This window comes from Chrysochloris asiatica, unplaced genomic scaffold, assembly GCF_000296735.1.
Source record: "Chrysochloris asiatica unplaced genomic scaffold, ChrAsi1.0 scaffold00345, whole genome shotgun sequence".
Classification (NCBI taxonomy): Eukaryota; Metazoa; Chordata; class Mammalia; order Afrosoricida; family Chrysochloridae; genus Chrysochloris; species Chrysochloris asiatica.
The window spans coordinates 1,567,475-1,585,274 of record NW_006408863.1 but is presented as its reverse complement, the minus strand read 5'-3'; the positions used below and the strand labels follow the sequence as shown (position 1 = coordinate 1,585,274).

Below are 17,800 nucleotides of genomic sequence, written 5' to 3'. Positions count from 1 at the left end.
TAAAATCCTTGACTGCCTTATGAATATTAGTTTCCCTTGCCTACTATTGTAAAATAGACACTTGAGTGGGATAGAAAGGAATGTTGGGAAACATGATTACAGAAAACTTGTAAGCCCGCCGTTAGCCTATAACTGATTGGCATACTTAAAAGGGGTTCTACAACTTGTCCAGTGAAATAGGCCTCTTGCAAAGCCTTTGCAGATTATAGGACCTTAAGTGGACTCCTGAGTCCCATCCAGAACATTCTGAGGTGGAACATCCCCACTTGTAAGGACAAGCAGACCAGCCTGGAACAGTTAGAGTGACAGAAGATACATCTTCAAAGAAAGATCATCAGGAAAAACCCAAAACAAAAATGTCAGCATAACTGGCTACTACAAGAACAAGCAAGCTGTTCGGCAGGAAGCCATCAAGATTAGCAATCAAGTTCCTTCAGGACAAATTCCCCTCTAAGACTGAAACTCAATGGGAACACACAAGTAGGCATTTAGCTTGCTGGCGACCACACTGGTCTACTGGTGAGTGGAAGAGGGGGAAAGGCAGCAATGAAGAAATGGGCTAAGTTCAACCACAGTCCACTGACTCCCACTGACCTGGAGATGAGATAGAGAAGAAGAAGGCTGGTTGGTCCAAAGTGTGGTGAGACCTGGGGACACCTGAGCCCATAGACAAGGACATAGCCACAGACGGCTAGAGCTGAGAGTGAAGCATCCAGCTGATATGAAGTGAGGGGATATGCACAAGAACACCCAAACTTGCAGACAGTACCCAACTGACCTAGCCTCGATGGCTTGATAATCAGAACTCGACTAGAGGAAGTTTACAAAAAAAAAAAAAATTTTTTTTTAAAAAGGCAACAAGGGTAAATTGCTACAATTTGATGAACCTATACTCATGGAGGTGGTTGTTGTTATGTGCCGTGGAGTCGCTTCCGACACATAGCGACCCTGTACAGGGGTTTCCAAGACTAAATCTTTACAGGAGCAGAAAGCCTCATCTTTCGCCCGCAGAACATCTGGTAGTTTCGAACTGCTGACCTTGAGGATGGCAGCCCGACTCGTAACCACTACACTACCAGAGCTCGAGTAGTAACTCTAAATACCAACAGAGAGAGAGGGAAGGAGTTTTCACATCAAGTATCAACGCTATCCCCTCTGTACACAGGGTAGATAGGGACGGACAACATAGACATTGGCTACCTAAAATGAGGGGGCGATAAAGGCACAAAGTGACTGGCTTATAAGGGTTCAAGCGGGAGCTTAGTTTAAGAGTGTTGGGGAAAAGAGAGAGTCCTCACTGTATAGTTTTCATCTTGTCTAGATGGGTCTGGTGAACAGAGATGGGGATAAGATTTGTATGATTCAATAGTGAATAATTGTTATCATGACTAATTGTGACTGTCACAATTGTAAAGGTAGTAAGTTTTGTAACAAAAACAGGAGAGTGGTTAATCTTACAGTACAGAAACAGTGGACCCTAGGACCATCAAGGGAGAAGAGCACAAGCAGAATGTGGAACCTTATCCAGAGAAGCAGAGACCCCAGTGATGGAGGCAGAGATAGGGTCATTGAGAGGGGGAGTGGCTGAGGGAAGAGAGATTCATGGGAAGAGAGGGTACCCTCTAAGAGCTGGTGGCCAGGAGACAGACTTGCAGAATGTGCCCTTTGGAGGTGTAAATTACTATTTATGTCTGAGTGTTGTTTTGTTTTGTTTTTTAAATAAAGCTAAAGTGAATAGAGAGAAATACTGTTAACTGATGGTACATGGAGGGGATTACAGTTATTGGAATGAAACAAGGTGTATGATTTGCTGAATGTAAAAGTGATGATCTGCCCTGTAAACTTTCACTCAATCCACAATAAAAACCTTAAAAAAAAAAAGATACTGAAACTTTGCCACAAACTTTTTGAAGCCTCCCTGTCCATTAGAAAATGCACCGATCTGTAAACAATGACCAATGTTGGTACGTGTCACTTACAAAAATCACTCCCCTTGCAGAGTGTTCTGAAACAGGACTATCTCTGGGTGGAAAATTAGTAAGAGTTGTATGTAAGGTCCTTATGTGCTGCCACGCTGTACATAGTGCAAATGACTAACAATAGATGACGCAGAAAACAACACTATATGTAGTGCATATTCCTAAGGATAAAGTATACATGGATAGAGTTCTGCTACAGCACTATGGGTTAATGCACTGTATCACAAAGTCAGGGGTTCAAGCTCACAAGCCACTCCCAGGAAACCCTATACAGGGCCCCGATGAATTGGACCAACTCGATGGCACTTAAGAGCAAGAGCAAGGAAACAACACTGTATGTAGTGCATATTCCTAAGGATAAGGTGTACACAAGAAACCACGTTCTATGTACAATGTGTATCACTAGTGGTAAGATGTGCACAGGTACCAAAAACAGATGATCGTAAGTGTGGTTCATCATACATTGAGAGTACTGTAAGATAGGGACTACCTTTAATTCAGCTTCCCCATCTCAGTACTAACCTGTCCATTGATTTATTAAACAGTTTGGTTGTAATATACAAACACCAACCACTGAGTGTCTGCTATCCATTGCTGTCAATCACTACATGCCCCACCCCAGGGCAGAGCTCACAGTTTTCCAGTCACTTCCATTTAGAAATCCAGTTCAGCCCCACATTCCAAGCATCTAACACATACCGTCAGGGCAAGTGAGCTAAGGATGAGAATTCTGAAATAAAGAGGGCAGGGTGAGTCCCTCCCTCGTCCACAGGCCCATTTTCTGGGCATCAGGGAGTAAGGATGGCAGGGCAGGCGGCACATTTCTTCCATTGCACTGAGGTTTCAGCTAGTCCCCCACCCCATGCCATTGCTTCTCCAGCAGAAGCCCAAATGCAAGCACACACTGGAACTCTTTCAGAGGCTGAGTCACCCCTCCCGGAGTCGAGCCTACATGCAGGGCCAGTCCTTTGGATGCGTAGACTAAGATTTTCTCCTCCCATTTTGACAAGGTTTCAGTCATTATTTAAATACTTTCCCTGTTCCTTTTTCTCCCTTTTCATTCTAGTTCGCCCATTATACATATATGTTCGTGTGCCGGATGGTGTAACCAGGTTTCTATTTAATTTTCTTCCTTTTTTCTCTCTCTGTTCTTGGGAATGCAAACTTTCTATTGCTCTGTCTTCAAATTCTGTCCCATTAAAATCTGTAGGAGGGCACTGGAGGCTGCGAGGCAACCTCAGCCCTCCCATGTTGATAGATGCTGGCTAACTGGGGCCCCAGCAGCCTTGGTTTGATGAGCTTGTGCCTGTGAACGGGAGCTGGGAGCCGGGTGCTGGGTGCTGGGTGCTGGGAGGGAGGCCCAGCAGTCTTGGCCCTGGCTGCTGGGAAGACACTTCTGAAACATGGATCTGGGGAACATATGAGGTGGGTGACGGGGGACCCTCTGACTTCTGCCACCTTTGTGTTCTTAGCCACCCAAGCTAGTTTGGAGTACAGCTGGAATTCATGAGGAGTGGCAAGAGGGAGGAAGGTCACTAGTGATGGCTCAAATGGCACAGAACCTCTGTTCTGACTGAGAAAGAAATCTGAAAACTACAAATAATTTCTCTCCAAATGTCCCTAACTGAATGCTTAGGATTGACCTTTAGGTGCTCTCTCCAACGGAGAAGAAAAAATCCTTCCGTGGTCTTCAGTCAGGGGCAATTCTGTCCCCAGGAGATGCTTTGCACTCTCTGGAGGTATTTGTCCCAAGTAGGGGTGGAAGTAGCATGGGTACTGGCATCTAGTGGGTGTGGGTAAGTGCCTTCGAGTCGGTTCCGACCCCCAGCGACCCTGTATAGGGTTTCCGGGGAGCTGCTGGTGGTACTCCCTGTCAAACAGCTTTTCCTTAGCAAGCTCAGGTTTTTCCTCAGCATCTACCTTGCCCTTGCGCTCTATCACTTAGAGGAAGTCTGTCTGTGACCGGCATACGCTGTTGTTGTTAGGTGTCACCGAGTTAGGTGGGACTCAAAGTGACCAGGTACACACCAGAAGTGCACAGCGTCGGGTCCTGCCCCACCCTCACCATTGGCGTTACTTGTGAGCCCATTGCTGCGGCCCATGGGTCAATCCATCGCTTTTTTATTGCCACTCCTCTTTTCCAATCACTCAGAACTTCTCTTATTTAGAGAAATTGTTCAGAAAGACAACGTAAGATCATCTCACAGAGGTGTGGTGTTGTGGGACAAAGCACTGGACCACATGGCCAGCAGTTCAAACTCACCAGCCCCTCTTGGAAATGCTACACAGTGTTGAGAGTTGGAGGCGACTCGATGGCAGTTAGTACCACAGAGCTGAGTTCCCCTTCCTGAAACCTCTAGAAGAAAACTTCTCAAACCACAGCTGCCAGGCTGCACTCACTTGGTAGGATTCTCCTTCTCCTTCTCTGCATCAGTGCCAAATTGTTTCTGACAAATGACCAGTCAATTAATTTCCAATTAATAACAGAGACAGCAATTGGGTACCAAATATATGCCATACTGATGTAATTCCTTCGTAAACATGATTTCTAATCCTTTTAACTATCCTGCAGCATGGCCATTCTTATTTCAAGCCAATTCCAAGACGTTAGCCACCATCCTAACGCCTAGAGCTCTGAAGAGCATTTCCAATCACCTGTTTTATCAATGAGATAGTCAAGGGGCTCCAAAAAGTTCCTGGAAAAACTCCCTATCTTTTCATGCCTTTCCACAAGCTCTTCGAAGATTCCTTGCACAGAGGAGACTCTCAGTCTAAGTACTTACATTCCGAAATACGTATCTAAATAATGTAAACAAATTTTGTATTTTATATTAAACACTTCGTATCTATAAGCTGATTCGTTTCAACTATGAGGACATTTCCAGTGTTCCTGACTTTGAAGTTAACCCGTTATTCCAACACTGATATTTTTGCCTTTGAAATACGTGTGTGTGTGTCTGCTGTGGAAGGAGAACGGAGCTGCCAATGGGCTGGCCCCTGGCCCTGTGTGACCCACACTTGGGAGGCTCCATTGCTCATCTCTCTGCTCTGGGCTCGCTTTGTACAAACAAGTGAATGAGGTGAGGACCCTCCCTAGCCTTCACTTGTTAACATACTGTGTTTCTGAAACTGAAACGAGTATCTAGATTTTTCTAAAGGGGAGAAAAAAAAGAAAAAGAAAGAAACCAAGCATGGTTGATGCTTCAATAATTACACACCACTTTAAACCTTGGGGGAGACGGTATCGTTAACACTAGCAGCCTCTTGTAAGGGCTGTGATTTAGACAAAGGACAGATGAGCTGTGGTCAGTAAGGATGGCCGACTTGACTTATCTGGAAGGAACTATAGCCAATCAGTATTTAACAGCAAGCACTCACTACAACCAATGCCAGTTAAGGTTCAGTAAAAATGAATTATGAAATTGCTCTGCCTATATCCTATTACAGGCTTCTTATGAATACTTGATTTGAGTTTGTATAATTGACAAGAGTTGGAAGGAGATAGGTCGAATGGCATTCCAGTTAGTGTGAGTGTTAGCGTAGAGGGCCTGCCCTGGTGCCGAGGAGGTGAGGGATGGGCTCACAGAGAGGGCACGCGGGGTAGGTTTCCACACTCGGGAGTAAGTGAACCTGTCCTATCAGTCAGCTCGGACAGCAATGGGCCCAGAGAAAACCGACGCAGACTTGAATACCAGGTGCAACACCTGATCACTGGCCACTGATCTGACTTTTTAAATCATCTCTCTGCATGCAACTTTGACACTGGTGGCTAGGTGAGCAGCAGCAGAGACTACGTGGACGAACCACACAGTGTCCTGTACCTGGTCATGCCCCAACAGGTGAGGCTGAGGTCCTGCCACATGCCCCCACACTTCGACTGAATGGCCATGACTTAGGAGACAAGTACAAACGACACCAGCATTTTTAAGAGATGGATGAAAATCAAGTGTCCGATCATTCATTTCCCTTAATACCCCTGAAAGAATCGTTCGTTCAGGAGATGTCTGATCTGAACTAAGAAACTGATGAAGCCACTGGTTCACGGGAATACAAGCGCCCAGTCACAGGTCCATCAGCAGCTTCGCTGACCTTCTGAACCATCAGCTGATGGCCCAGTGGAGCACCCTGTATGAACAACTGGCATGAGCTCACCAAGCAACTGGGGGCCAGTACCAAGCATGCCACTCCCAGCACACAACACATCATGAGGACCCCTCCCAGCACACACGTCATGAGGACCCCTCCCAGCACACATGTCATGAGGACCCCTCCCAGCACACAACATGTCATGCGGACCACCACACAAACTGCACTGCAGGTCTTTGTTTTAATAGTGCCTCATAAGGACTTTCTGCACTGAAACCACCACAATAAATAAGATTCAAAGTGTTAGTAGATATGCAAAATATTCTGTACATTTGTAGTTTCTGAAAGCTGGGGCAATTAATTCAAAACCCTGAAACGAGCACAGAATTTCCAGAGTGAAAATTCTTTGTAGTTGAAAGCAATGTCAGATGTCGACTTTATGTAGCTCGAGAGCGCCTTGGCCCATTTTGTAAAGAGAAGAAACGCATATGACACATTAGTGTGGTTTCTCAATGTCTGCCCACGAGGATCGGGCTCTGGACGACTGGCCCTAGCGGGTCCACTTCCACTCCACTCCGAACCATGAGTCAGCCCGGAACATGGAACGCAGGCAAAATCTGAGTGAAAGGAAAGCTAGGAAGAAGGATTCCACTGGGATAGGAAGTAGCTGTCTCATCTCATGGCAGAAAGCAGCTCAATGTACCCACAACCTTGAGTGTGTCCATCCTCAGCCGTCACCTCTACAAACGGACGAATCATTTCACCCGATGCACTATCAAGATGGGGCCACAGCCTCTACCGACGTCTCCCACTGCCCCCAGTCAGCAACTCTTCCTGTCTCCACATCCCGAGGGCCATATTCTCCGACACTGGGGAGAGACAGGTACCACAGCCCTGCCGAATAGGAATCACCCCAGAACCAGGTCCCTGCGCTCCCATAGCATCCCTGGTCCACTCCAAGTCCAGCCACAGCACTGGACACCGTTTCCTGTAAGACTCCAGGAAACAATTAACGGCTGCACGTGGCATGTGGCACCCACACTTGATAAATTAACCTCTCAGCACTATCAACCAATTAACAAGATCTCATTAAAACTCCAACTAAAGACGTGTATCACATAGGTAGGCTCTGGTAGGGTTAGACGCTTTAAAACATACTCATCTTTTTAAAACAATAATTACATGTGATTTTGAAATTAATGAATTCAATATATTATCATCCAATGAAAAATTTTATAAGCATAAATTTTGTGTTTCTTTCAAAATGAAAATTAAACTGCCAAAACATCAACTCAGCAATCACCAGCATTAAAAGATAAAAATACCTGCTTTTTCTGAAGTCCTAAGAAAGACCATATCTGATGGAATTCTCTGATTCTGCAAAAAAAACATAAAAACGTATTTTCATAATTCCATTCCAAAAGAGAAATAGTAAACAACTACTTAAGGTAATGTAGTAAATAAAATTGATGCTGACGTAATTAGCGCATATGGAGTTCTGATGTGACACTGTAGTTAATCACAAGGTCAATGGTTCAAAGCCTCCAGCTGCTCCTCAGAAACCCTAGACCACGTCCCTATGAATCAAAACCAACTCGACAGAATAAACAGCAGCAGGTATAATCTGTAAACTACAAACTAATATCTTTAGTTGGATTTTGGTTTTACCTCTAAGATTTTTCCCCACTTGTAAACCCCTGGTGTGGTGCCACAGGATAAGCACTGGACTGCTGGCCACAACATTGACAGTTCAAGCCCACCAGCTGCTCTCGGAAACCGTACACAGGGTCACCATGAGTCACAACAGACTCGACAGCATCTCACAACAAAGTGGACCACGTAAATGGCATTTCCAATGACTTGAAGACAGCGTCATTCTGATACATGGTGAGCAATGCCATTTCAGTGCCTTCCCTGTGCTGAGATCATGACAGTCACCTTCTCCCCATTAGACTGGTGAAGCTGATGGTCTCTGCTGACCTCAGTGCAGAGCCTGCCACCCACTAAACACTCAAAAACTGCAGAATTCATGAATGAATGCAACGTACTACCAAACACACAGAGCCCTGGTGTGGTGCTGGGGGTTACTGCGCCACAATGCACAGCCATTTGAACTGCAAGGTCAGTGGTTCAAACTCCCCAGCCGTTCCTCGGAAACCCTACACAGGGTCCCTATGAGTGGGAACTGACCCAACGGCACTTCACAACAACAATACAGCCCGAAGTGCACAGATAAGTGATGTACCCTTTCTCTCTGGCTGTTTTCAAGATTCTTTTCTGTCTTTGTCTTGGCGTGAATTTCTTTAGGTTTATTCTGTCATGGTTAATTCAACTTGCTTTTATCTATTTGCTTCTACATTTGGCAAAATTTCAGATTAAAGTCACTGTTTCTTCAAGTATTCTTTCAGCATCAATTGAGGCTATTTTGTCAGGGGAAGTAACAAGGCCACTGGGAAATAAAGACTTGCAGGAGTCAAGTTTTCATTGTGAAGCCTGCTGTCCTAAAGCCATGTCACAGGTTTGAGGTCAGGACATCTTCGCTGAGGTGGAGGTGGGGGGCTACAGCTGCACAGGCAGAATCTTCTCCTTTCCCCTCCTGTGCTGTGAGGCTCATTGCAACAGTCAGCACACTGAGGTGCAGAAAGCTGCCCAATGACGTTTAGGGTCACCAGAAAGAGCAGGCTCTCGGTCTACCTGATAATGTTGACTTCTACCACATCTCCTGTCTGTGCTGATGTCTATTTTCCATCATTGTTGCTGTTATGTGCCAGGAACTGGTCCCTCCTGATAACATGTACTGCGTATAAGAGATGTACTTCCTCCAACAGATTTGTTTGCTTTTCTGGCAGTCTGTGGTACTTTCAGTAATCCACTCCAATACCAAAATAACTCAAATGCATCAATCAGTCTATGTTCTTCCTTATTCATGACCCAACTTTCACATGCACATGAGGCCATTGAAAACACTATGCCTTAAATCAAGGGCGTCTTAGTCCTCAAACTGTTATCTTAGGTCCTGTGCAACAGATTTGCCCAATAAAACAGGTTGTTTGATTTCTTGACTGCTGCTTCCATGAGTGTTGATAATGGATTCGAGCAAAATGAAGTCTGACAATTTCAATCTTTTCTCCATTTATCGTGATGTTATTTATTGGTCCATTTGCAAGGATTTGTGTTTTCTTCACATTACGAATCCCACACTGAAGAATGTAGTCTTTGATCTTCATTAGTCAAGTATTTTAAGTCCTCTTCATTTCCAGCATGGAAGGTATGTCGTCTGCATACCGCAGATGGTTAAGTCTTCCTCCAATCCCAATGCCACACGCCTCATATAATCCAGTTTCTCAAATTATTCGCTCAGCATACAGTGAATAAATATGGTGAAAGGATACAATCCTGGCACACACTTTTCCTGATTTTAAACCATTCAGTATCCCCTTATTCTATTTCAACAACTGTCTCTTGGTCTATGGACAGGTTTCCTCATGGGCACAAATTAAGTGTCCTGGAATCCCATTCTTTGCAATGTTATCATAGCATGTAATGATGCACACAGTCAAAAGCCTTTGCACAGTCAGTAAAGAATAAGCATACAAATTTCAGGTATTCTCTGCTTTCAGCCAAGATCCATTTGTCATCACAGTGATACACCTGGTTCCACATCCGCTTCTGAATCCAGCTTGAATTTCTAGCAATTCTCTTTAGCTGTGCTCTTGTAGCCATTGTTGAATTATCTTCAGCAAAATTTTACTTGCATGTGACATGAATGATCCTGCTGAATGATTTCAACATTCCTTTGGGCCACTTTTTGCAATGGGCACAAATACAGAACTTTTCCAATTGGAGGGCCAAGTTACTGTCTTCCAAATTTCTTGGACTAGATAACTGAGCACCTCTCCAGTGCTACAGTCAGTTTGATGAAAATGTTCTATTTGTATTCAGCCAGGTCCTGGCACCTTGTGTTTTAGCCAATACCTTCAGTACCACTGGTGCTTGCTCACAAGCTACCTCCTGAAATGGATGAACAGCAACCATTTCTTTCTGCATTTTTCAATCTTTTGCCCATGTTGTTGCTGTTAGTGATACTGAGTCAATCCTTATTTAGAGTGACACTATATAGGTTTTCAGGTTCAGCTGATAGCCACGAACTGTCGACCTTGAGTTTAGCAGTCCAGTGCTTATCCTATAGCACCACACAAAGATGCCATAGAATTCTTCAGTATTACAAGTAGGGACTTAACATTTTTTCTTCAATTCTTCCAGATTGAAAAATGCTGAGTGTGTGCTTCCTCTTTTGGTGTTTTACGTCCTCAGAAATGATGCTGGAAATCACATGACAGAATTGTGCAAGGCCCCAGGAAGTTATTGATTGTAAACACCTTTTTGAAACAACATAGAAAGCAATTTTACACCAACACCTCACCGGATGGAATACACAGGAATCAGATTGACTACAGCTATGGGAAGGTTCCATAGCCTAAACAGACCATCAACTGCTCATGTGCAAGTTCAGGCTGAAGCTGAAGACAATTAAAACAATCCATAAGATCTAAAATATGACCTTGAACATTTCCCACCTCAATTTACAGGCCATCTCAACAGATGTGAAGCATTAGACACTAAAGATCGAAGACCATAGAGTGGGATGTCATCAAGAACATTATACAGGAAGGAAACAGAAGGTCGTTAAAAAGACAGGAAAGAAATAAAACACCAAAATCGATGCTAGGAGACTCTGAAACGTGCTTTCCCGTTTAGAGATGTTAAAGCAAATGGACGAACAGCACCCAGGTCATATTTTCCAACTACCATTCCTTCCTGTTTCCTACTTTCAATTCTAATCACCAGTAATTATCAATACATCTTGATTGCATGTTAGATCAATTTCAGATCGAAGAAGCACCTGTCAATTCCGACCCATGGTATAACTCTGTATGAGGTTTCCAAGGAGCAGCTGGTGAACTTGAACTGCCAACCTTGTGGTCCAAACCAGTTTTGCAGTACATTAACCCACAGTGCCACACCAGGACTCCAACAAAGTTGGTAGATTTCTTCAATTTCATCATCATTGGCCAGTATCACAGCAGCATGCAAGCCACCACAGTGTGACTGTCTGACAGACAAGTGAATGATTTTTCGGTCCACAGAATCCTTCAGTATTGCAAGTCAAGGTTTGATTTTTATTTCTTCACTTCTTTCAGCTTGAGAAATGCTGGGTGTGCTGTTTTGGTTTCTAAGGCCAGATCTTTGCACATTTCATTTTAGTAGTTTCCTTTGTCTTCTTGAACTGCCCTTTGACATTTTCTATTCGGTTCTTTTACCTCCTCATTTCTTCCATCTGCTTTAGCATCCTACGCTGGAGAGCAAGTGTCAGAGTCTCTACTGACAGCCATTTTGCTTTCTCTCTTTCCTCTGTATAGGATGACATTTTGCTTTCAATAGTAATACAGGAACGCAAGGTTTCCATCCTAGGGATGTCAGTGACTAGCTGCACTGAACCCTGAACAAGGCACAACTGCTACAAGCTGAGAAGCGGATGGCAATGGAAAGGCAGGGTCAGAAGCATGAGTGATGGGACTTTACACAGAACTCCATGTCCATCAAAGCGTTGTCAAGGGAACAACATGACGGAAAGCTGTGGAGGCAGAGCACTGCTTCAATCGACATACCTGTCGGACGGCTGAAGCACTTCCAAGGGTCTTTGTGAAGCCAGGAAAGATCTGTGTGTTCACGTTCCTTTCCCTACAAGCTCTAAGGTGGAGTACAACCTTTGACTTGGAATGGAGTTTTAGTTAAACATACAGTTTGAGAGCCCTTATCTTATTTACATTAAAACCGAGAATAACCCAGAACATTACTGTAGTATGCAAACAACTATTTATATGTTATATGCTTTCAATCACTTAATGCTTTCTTTTTAACAAAGGACAGCTTCTTTAAAAAACTGAAAAAGAATGAACTGTTACAAATCGTTTCTTTTAAAAAGTCAAGTCCTTAATATTGTGCCTAAATTAGAAAAGCTGAAATTCACAGTTTCCCAACTGAGACGCACTTACTGAAAATATATTAAGCATGTAGAAGTTAATTAACCTACAGGAAGTGGATCTAAGACTCATCTCATTACTGAACACCACTATCAAAGCAACTTGAAATACATGGAAACAAGACGGGAGACACCTAAAGAAACGGACTTCAGGATTCGGTGCCAGGCTACAACGTTAGCTAAGTAACAACAAAAATCCGCTACAAAAATTCTAACTAAATCAGTCAGCAAGCAGTTACTGAGTCCCAATCACTCACCAGCTTAAAGTCTCATTTATGGTCTGACCAACTGTGGGACAATACAAAACCTCAGAATTTGAGTGAGACTCCAGGACACGCACATAGAACAAAGAGAAGCCACAATCACCTAGGGAGCCAGTCAGCCAACTCAACCTTGAGAGGATCAGCTCTGGCTTGGCCACAACGGTCGCGGTGTTGGCACAATGGGTTATGCGTTGAGTTACTAACTGCAAGGTCAGCAGTACAAATCCCCCAGTTGCTCCGTGGGAGGACGATGAGGCCTTGTGTTCCTGTGATGATTTACATCCTTGGAAACCTTACACTGGGTTGCTATGAGTTGGAACTGACTGGTCACTGCAGACAGCTGAGAATTCCAAGTGAGCACCAGCCTGCAAGACTACCAACACAGCTCCTGAGATCATTTTGGCAGGTGAGTCCATGGTTTTACCTGACCTGTCCTCCTGCTTGATGTCATATTTCAATGGTAACAACAGGTACATTAGAGGCACAAACCCTATCACATCTAACAGAGCACATAAAACACAAGAGACTTCCCAGTGGTCTCGCATCTAAACCTCACACACGAACCTCCTGCATTTGTTTCCGCGTCAGTTTCAGCCTCCCAGCAGGGCGGATGCTCTCCAATGGGGGCCGTCCATGAGCTTGGCGTCTGGAGAGTGCTCAGTGGGGGGAACTGGAAAACAGGCTCCAAGTCAGCAGCACGTGGTCTTCACCTGTCAGAACGCCCACTCCATGTAGTTGCCGTGTGTGTGTGACCTGCTGGAGGGCAGTGGACCAGCTCCCCACGGACGCAGCTTCCAGACTGATGATGCTGGCCTGCAGCATCTAAACCCATGCTGAAAGAGGCTTCTCTGGGACGGCACTGAAGCCGAGGGGTCCAGGCCCAGGCCTGTCCACCTCGAAACCTGTTTGTGCTCATGCTGCCCCTCCTTCAGGTTTGGAGAGAGCACTCTGCAAAGCTGGTGAGCAACTCACTTGTAAATATCCACACAATGACATTCATGGGCTATTTCAAGTCAGGGCAGAAAACAGAATGAAAAAAAGTTCAGCACCATGACAATCTCCACAGCTGGACTCCTCACCAGAAATGGGGGCTTGTGAATGAAGGAGAATGCCTGTCCTTGCTACTGCTGCACAAATGTCCTAGTCCTCACAAAGGCTGTGCAAACGGGCTGATCGCTATGAAATGCACACAAGCCTGCCCGTGCACAAAACTATTGTGCATTACGTCTCAAATGACCCGGGCACAGGAAACAAGTGCAACACGTTTATGTGAAGATGGATGTGATGAGTTTGCAAAAAATCACTCAAGGTGGGGTGGAACAACATATTCCAAAGGCTCATAAAATATCTCAGACAGCATATCCTCTAGCTCTGCTACCCAAATGGGTAGTTTCCATTTACGATGAGGTGGCAAGATTTAACCCTAGGGTGTCATTAGTTGTATAGATTCGGTCCCCACCTGCTTCATAGGACTCACTGGCTGTGATCTTTCAGAAGCAGACGGCCAGGGCTTTCTTCTGAGGAACGTCTGGGTAAAAGGGTTAACAGCACACAGAAGGGAGGATAGCACTCCTTTCCTCTGGACACCATCCCCAGCACGTTCATGTACAATACCCACATCCTCCAGCATGCCCACAAGCGCTGTGAGCCTCGTCCTCCCCAGTGTGCACCTGACCAAGGGCCACACTGGGACCCCTGTCGTGGGGCCTCTCACCGCCCCTTCTTACACTAACCGAAAGGCTTTTGGAACCTACCGGCTCTTTGAGCCCCACTCACCTTTTGTTCTTTGCATGTTTAATGCATTAAGGAATCACCCCCTAAAATTAGATACCACACAGCTCTCTGTATAAAAAAAACTATCTCTAAACTGTGATGAGAGAATAGATTCTAGAATAAACAAGTTCTAGGTAATACAACTCCTGGGTCAAGTGAAAAATTTCTGATGATATAACATTAGACAATTAACATGTTTCTTAGTTTATACAAAATATATGACTTACCTGCACACATTGAAAAATACTTCAGCAAAACAGAATATACACAAATTCTGATCTTTCTTCATCTAAAGCAAGACTGATGCCAGTGTTAGGGTTTTGAATACTTGTCTCCAATTTCTGTTACTTGCAGTCAGGCTAATAGTCAGCAAGTGACACATACAGGCTCCAAAATCAAGGAAAGATGCACCAACCTTCTCCACTATGATGAGGTCTCCCACCTGGATGTCTGAACTCTTCACTTGCACTTTACCTTGAAAAAAAGGAGAAGTCTAATCAATGGAAAGGAGCTCTGGTAGCGTAGTGGTTACGAATTGGGCTGCGAACCTAAAGGTCAGCGGTTCGAAACTACCAGCTGCTCCGCGGGAGAAAGATGAGGCTTTCTACTCCCGTAAAGATTTACACCCTTGGAAACCCTGTACAGGGTCGCTATGGGTCGGAACCGACTCGACGGCACTTAACAACAACAACAACAACAATGGAAAGGAACACAATCAGCGCTTAACACTCAGTTGCTAATGATTACATCAGAAATAACTCTGGGAGGGGAACACACACCAGCAATTTCTCTTTTCTGAAACTTTCATAATAAATCGATTTCAGATAGACATGGCGCTAATAATTTACTTCTTATAGTAAATCACCAAGTAAAACTGACTATCCATCCTATGAAAGAAGAAAGAAAAATACGAATTCCTTTATGTTAATAACTAAAACGAGAAGTCCATTTGGAAGAAGTCTGCTGCATTCTGCCATTGTTTCAAATTTCTGCCAAGTCAGCAAATGCTCAAAAACATAACGAAGTCAGCTAAGGAGGCATGAGATTGGCCTGGATGGAAAAACCTCTTAAAATTCATAATGTGAAGGGCACATAAGTGACCAGAGAAAGCAAATTATCTATGAAATCACCCAAAGCAGTTACCTTTACAGACCAGGTAAGAAGGACTGGAGATGTCGAAGAAACGTACACATAAGTGGTAGTACTTACAGGTAATATCATTGTAAAATACTTCCATGTAATGCTAGCATTTAAAGGTATCATTTTAAGATATTTCCACGTAATGTCAGTATTTAGATGTAATATCACTGTAAGGGACTCCCACGTAAACCCTAGTATTTACAGGTAGTATCACTGTCGCCTGAAAACATTCTACTGAATTTACTGTTAGGTTCACACTCTAAGGAACCATAAATGATCAGTTTCCTGCTTTGTCAGAAAATAGCAAATAGTGAACATTCTCTGCACCAATTTCTGTTAAAGTTCTCCATTAAACCCTTATGCCAGCATTAAATGGCCCCAGTTACCGTGCTCCAAAAGTCTGAGCTTGTGTGACTTTTCCCTTAGAAACCAAACACCCGTCTGCCTTGCTCGTATGAGCCATGCTGCCTGGCCCCTTGGCAGAAGGTTCAGGATGACTCAGAATGACTGGCTCCCTCACATCACTCTGATGGTTGGCTCACCGGTTCTGACCCACACAACACTCCACTAACTGTGTCCATTAGCAGCACTGCCCAAAGGCCACCTGAATTCCAAATGAACTAGCAGACAAAGGAGGAGTTCTGGGGTGGCGCTGTGGGTTCATGCGCTGGACCGCAAGGTCATTGATTCAAGTTCACTAGTGGCTTCGCAGAAACCCTATGCAGGGTCGTTATGGGTCGGAAGCGACTTGACGGCACTTATAACAACAAGAAGCAGAAAAAACTAGGAGACTTTGGTCTCGCCTCCACCCAAAAGCCCCATGATTTAGAGGAGAGCTCCCATTTTATCATGACACACAAGTTCTCCACATACAAAGTGACATCCAGGATCTGTCCTGTGCCCCACATCTGCCTCTATCCATGCCACTCTCACCAAGTGTGTTATCCTATAGCTGCGGGGGCTTGCTGCTTCGTCTGCAGAGCTCATGCCCCCACCTGAACCTCAAGAATCACAGAACAATGTAACCTCCATGCAGCGGATACTAGTTCATATGTCTACAGAGTGGTCACAGAGCGCTGCACACAAACACACCAGCATGTCCACTATGTGTCCGGTGCCCCCAGGTGCTAAACACAAACACACCAGTGTGTCCACTATGTGTCCAGTCCCCCAGGTGCTAAACACAAACACACCAGCATGTCCACTATGTGTCCGGTCCCCCCGGGTGCTAAACACAAACACACCAGCATGTCCACTACTCATCTAGTTCCACTGTGGGCTCAAACAAACACATCCCAGTGTGTGTACTCCACATGCAAACTCATGGTGGGCTCAAACACACACCCACCAATGTGCCCATTACATGCCTTGGTCCAATGTTGGGCTCAAACACGCAAACACCAGCATGTCTACTAAGTGTCCGGTCTCATGGTGGACTTGAAGCCCATCCGAAAGACCTAACAGGACATCTGGTTGTGCTTTACAGACCCAGAGTCGTCCTCTTAAAAGCAGGAAAGGCTTTTCTTACCACTAGGCCCTAATTTGCTACAGTGGGTCAAATGTCACGAGGGATGAGTGAGTTCATAGCACAAAGTCACGTCTAGTTTGACATTATGTGTAAGAGTTCTCTACTATTGGTGAAATGTCTTAATTATTTAAATCCCAGCAAAACACAAGTTTTCAAAGGGGTTGTTGGTCAACTAGGAAGCAGGTCTAGCTCTGGGTCTCAGACAAGTAGGCCCTGCTGGAGGACCGAGAGCTACCCACGGGCTTCACTTTTGTTTTCCACCTGGCCACTCCTTGCACTAAACCTTGGAATGAGGAAAGCGTAAGGAAATGGAACTCCTGACCCTAAAGATGAAGAGATCCGACAGGACCTGCAAAGTGTGCTTTTGAGTGATCATCAAAGGAGACTGGTGGACCCCATTTCTCCTGAGGAAGGGCCCTCCAGGCTTTTACTGGCTGACCCAAGGCCCTCTGCCAGTGCAGCATCCCCAGGAGCCCTGGACAGTGAAGCCTGGACTCCCTAGTACCACGGTCGAGTGTGCAGAGAAGGATGGACAGGCTCAGGAGCAGTCTTGGCAGGGGCTACTTGAGACTAGACAAGGGACAACTGATCCAAAGGGAGACCCCCACACTGCACTCCTGTTCCAGAAAAAAACAAAGGCAGTAAAAACACTGGGAAGAAAGACAATGAGGAGGCTTCAAAGTCATGGAAAGTGAAATTAAGACAATAAAAATTTTACAAGAACACTGTGAAGTCCCCTTATACTTGTGGATGACACACCATCCTAGAATTGTACTAAGAAAAGGTCATTTAGAAATTTCATAGGAGAAAAGAACAAACTATAAAAGCTAACTGTAATTCCATATATTTGTAACTGGAAATTTTAATTTCAAGACAATACCAGTCACAACATCCAAAATCATAAAATACTGAGTTAAATGTGACATGACACAGATGGCTAGAAAAGAAAACTATAAAACAGTGACTAAGTTTTAGAATGTGCTCCCCA

At 44.6% G+C, this 17,800-nt stretch overlaps 1 protein-coding gene across 1 annotated transcript in view; it reads right to left on the bottom strand.

Moving 5' to 3' along the window:
- ATP9B (ATPase, class II, type 9B) overlaps positions 1–17,800 on the bottom strand; it is a 255,515-nt gene that overhangs the window by 172,678 nt on the left and 65,037 nt on the right. The window contains exons 6-7 of the mRNA XM_006875888.1: positions 14,560–14,618; positions 7,391–7,442 (exon numbers count right to left, since the gene is read on the bottom strand). Coding sequence (XP_006875950.1) covers positions 7,391–7,442; positions 14,560–14,618 — 111 coding nt within the window. The remainder of the gene's footprint in view (positions 1–7,390; positions 7,443–14,559; positions 14,619–17,800) is intronic.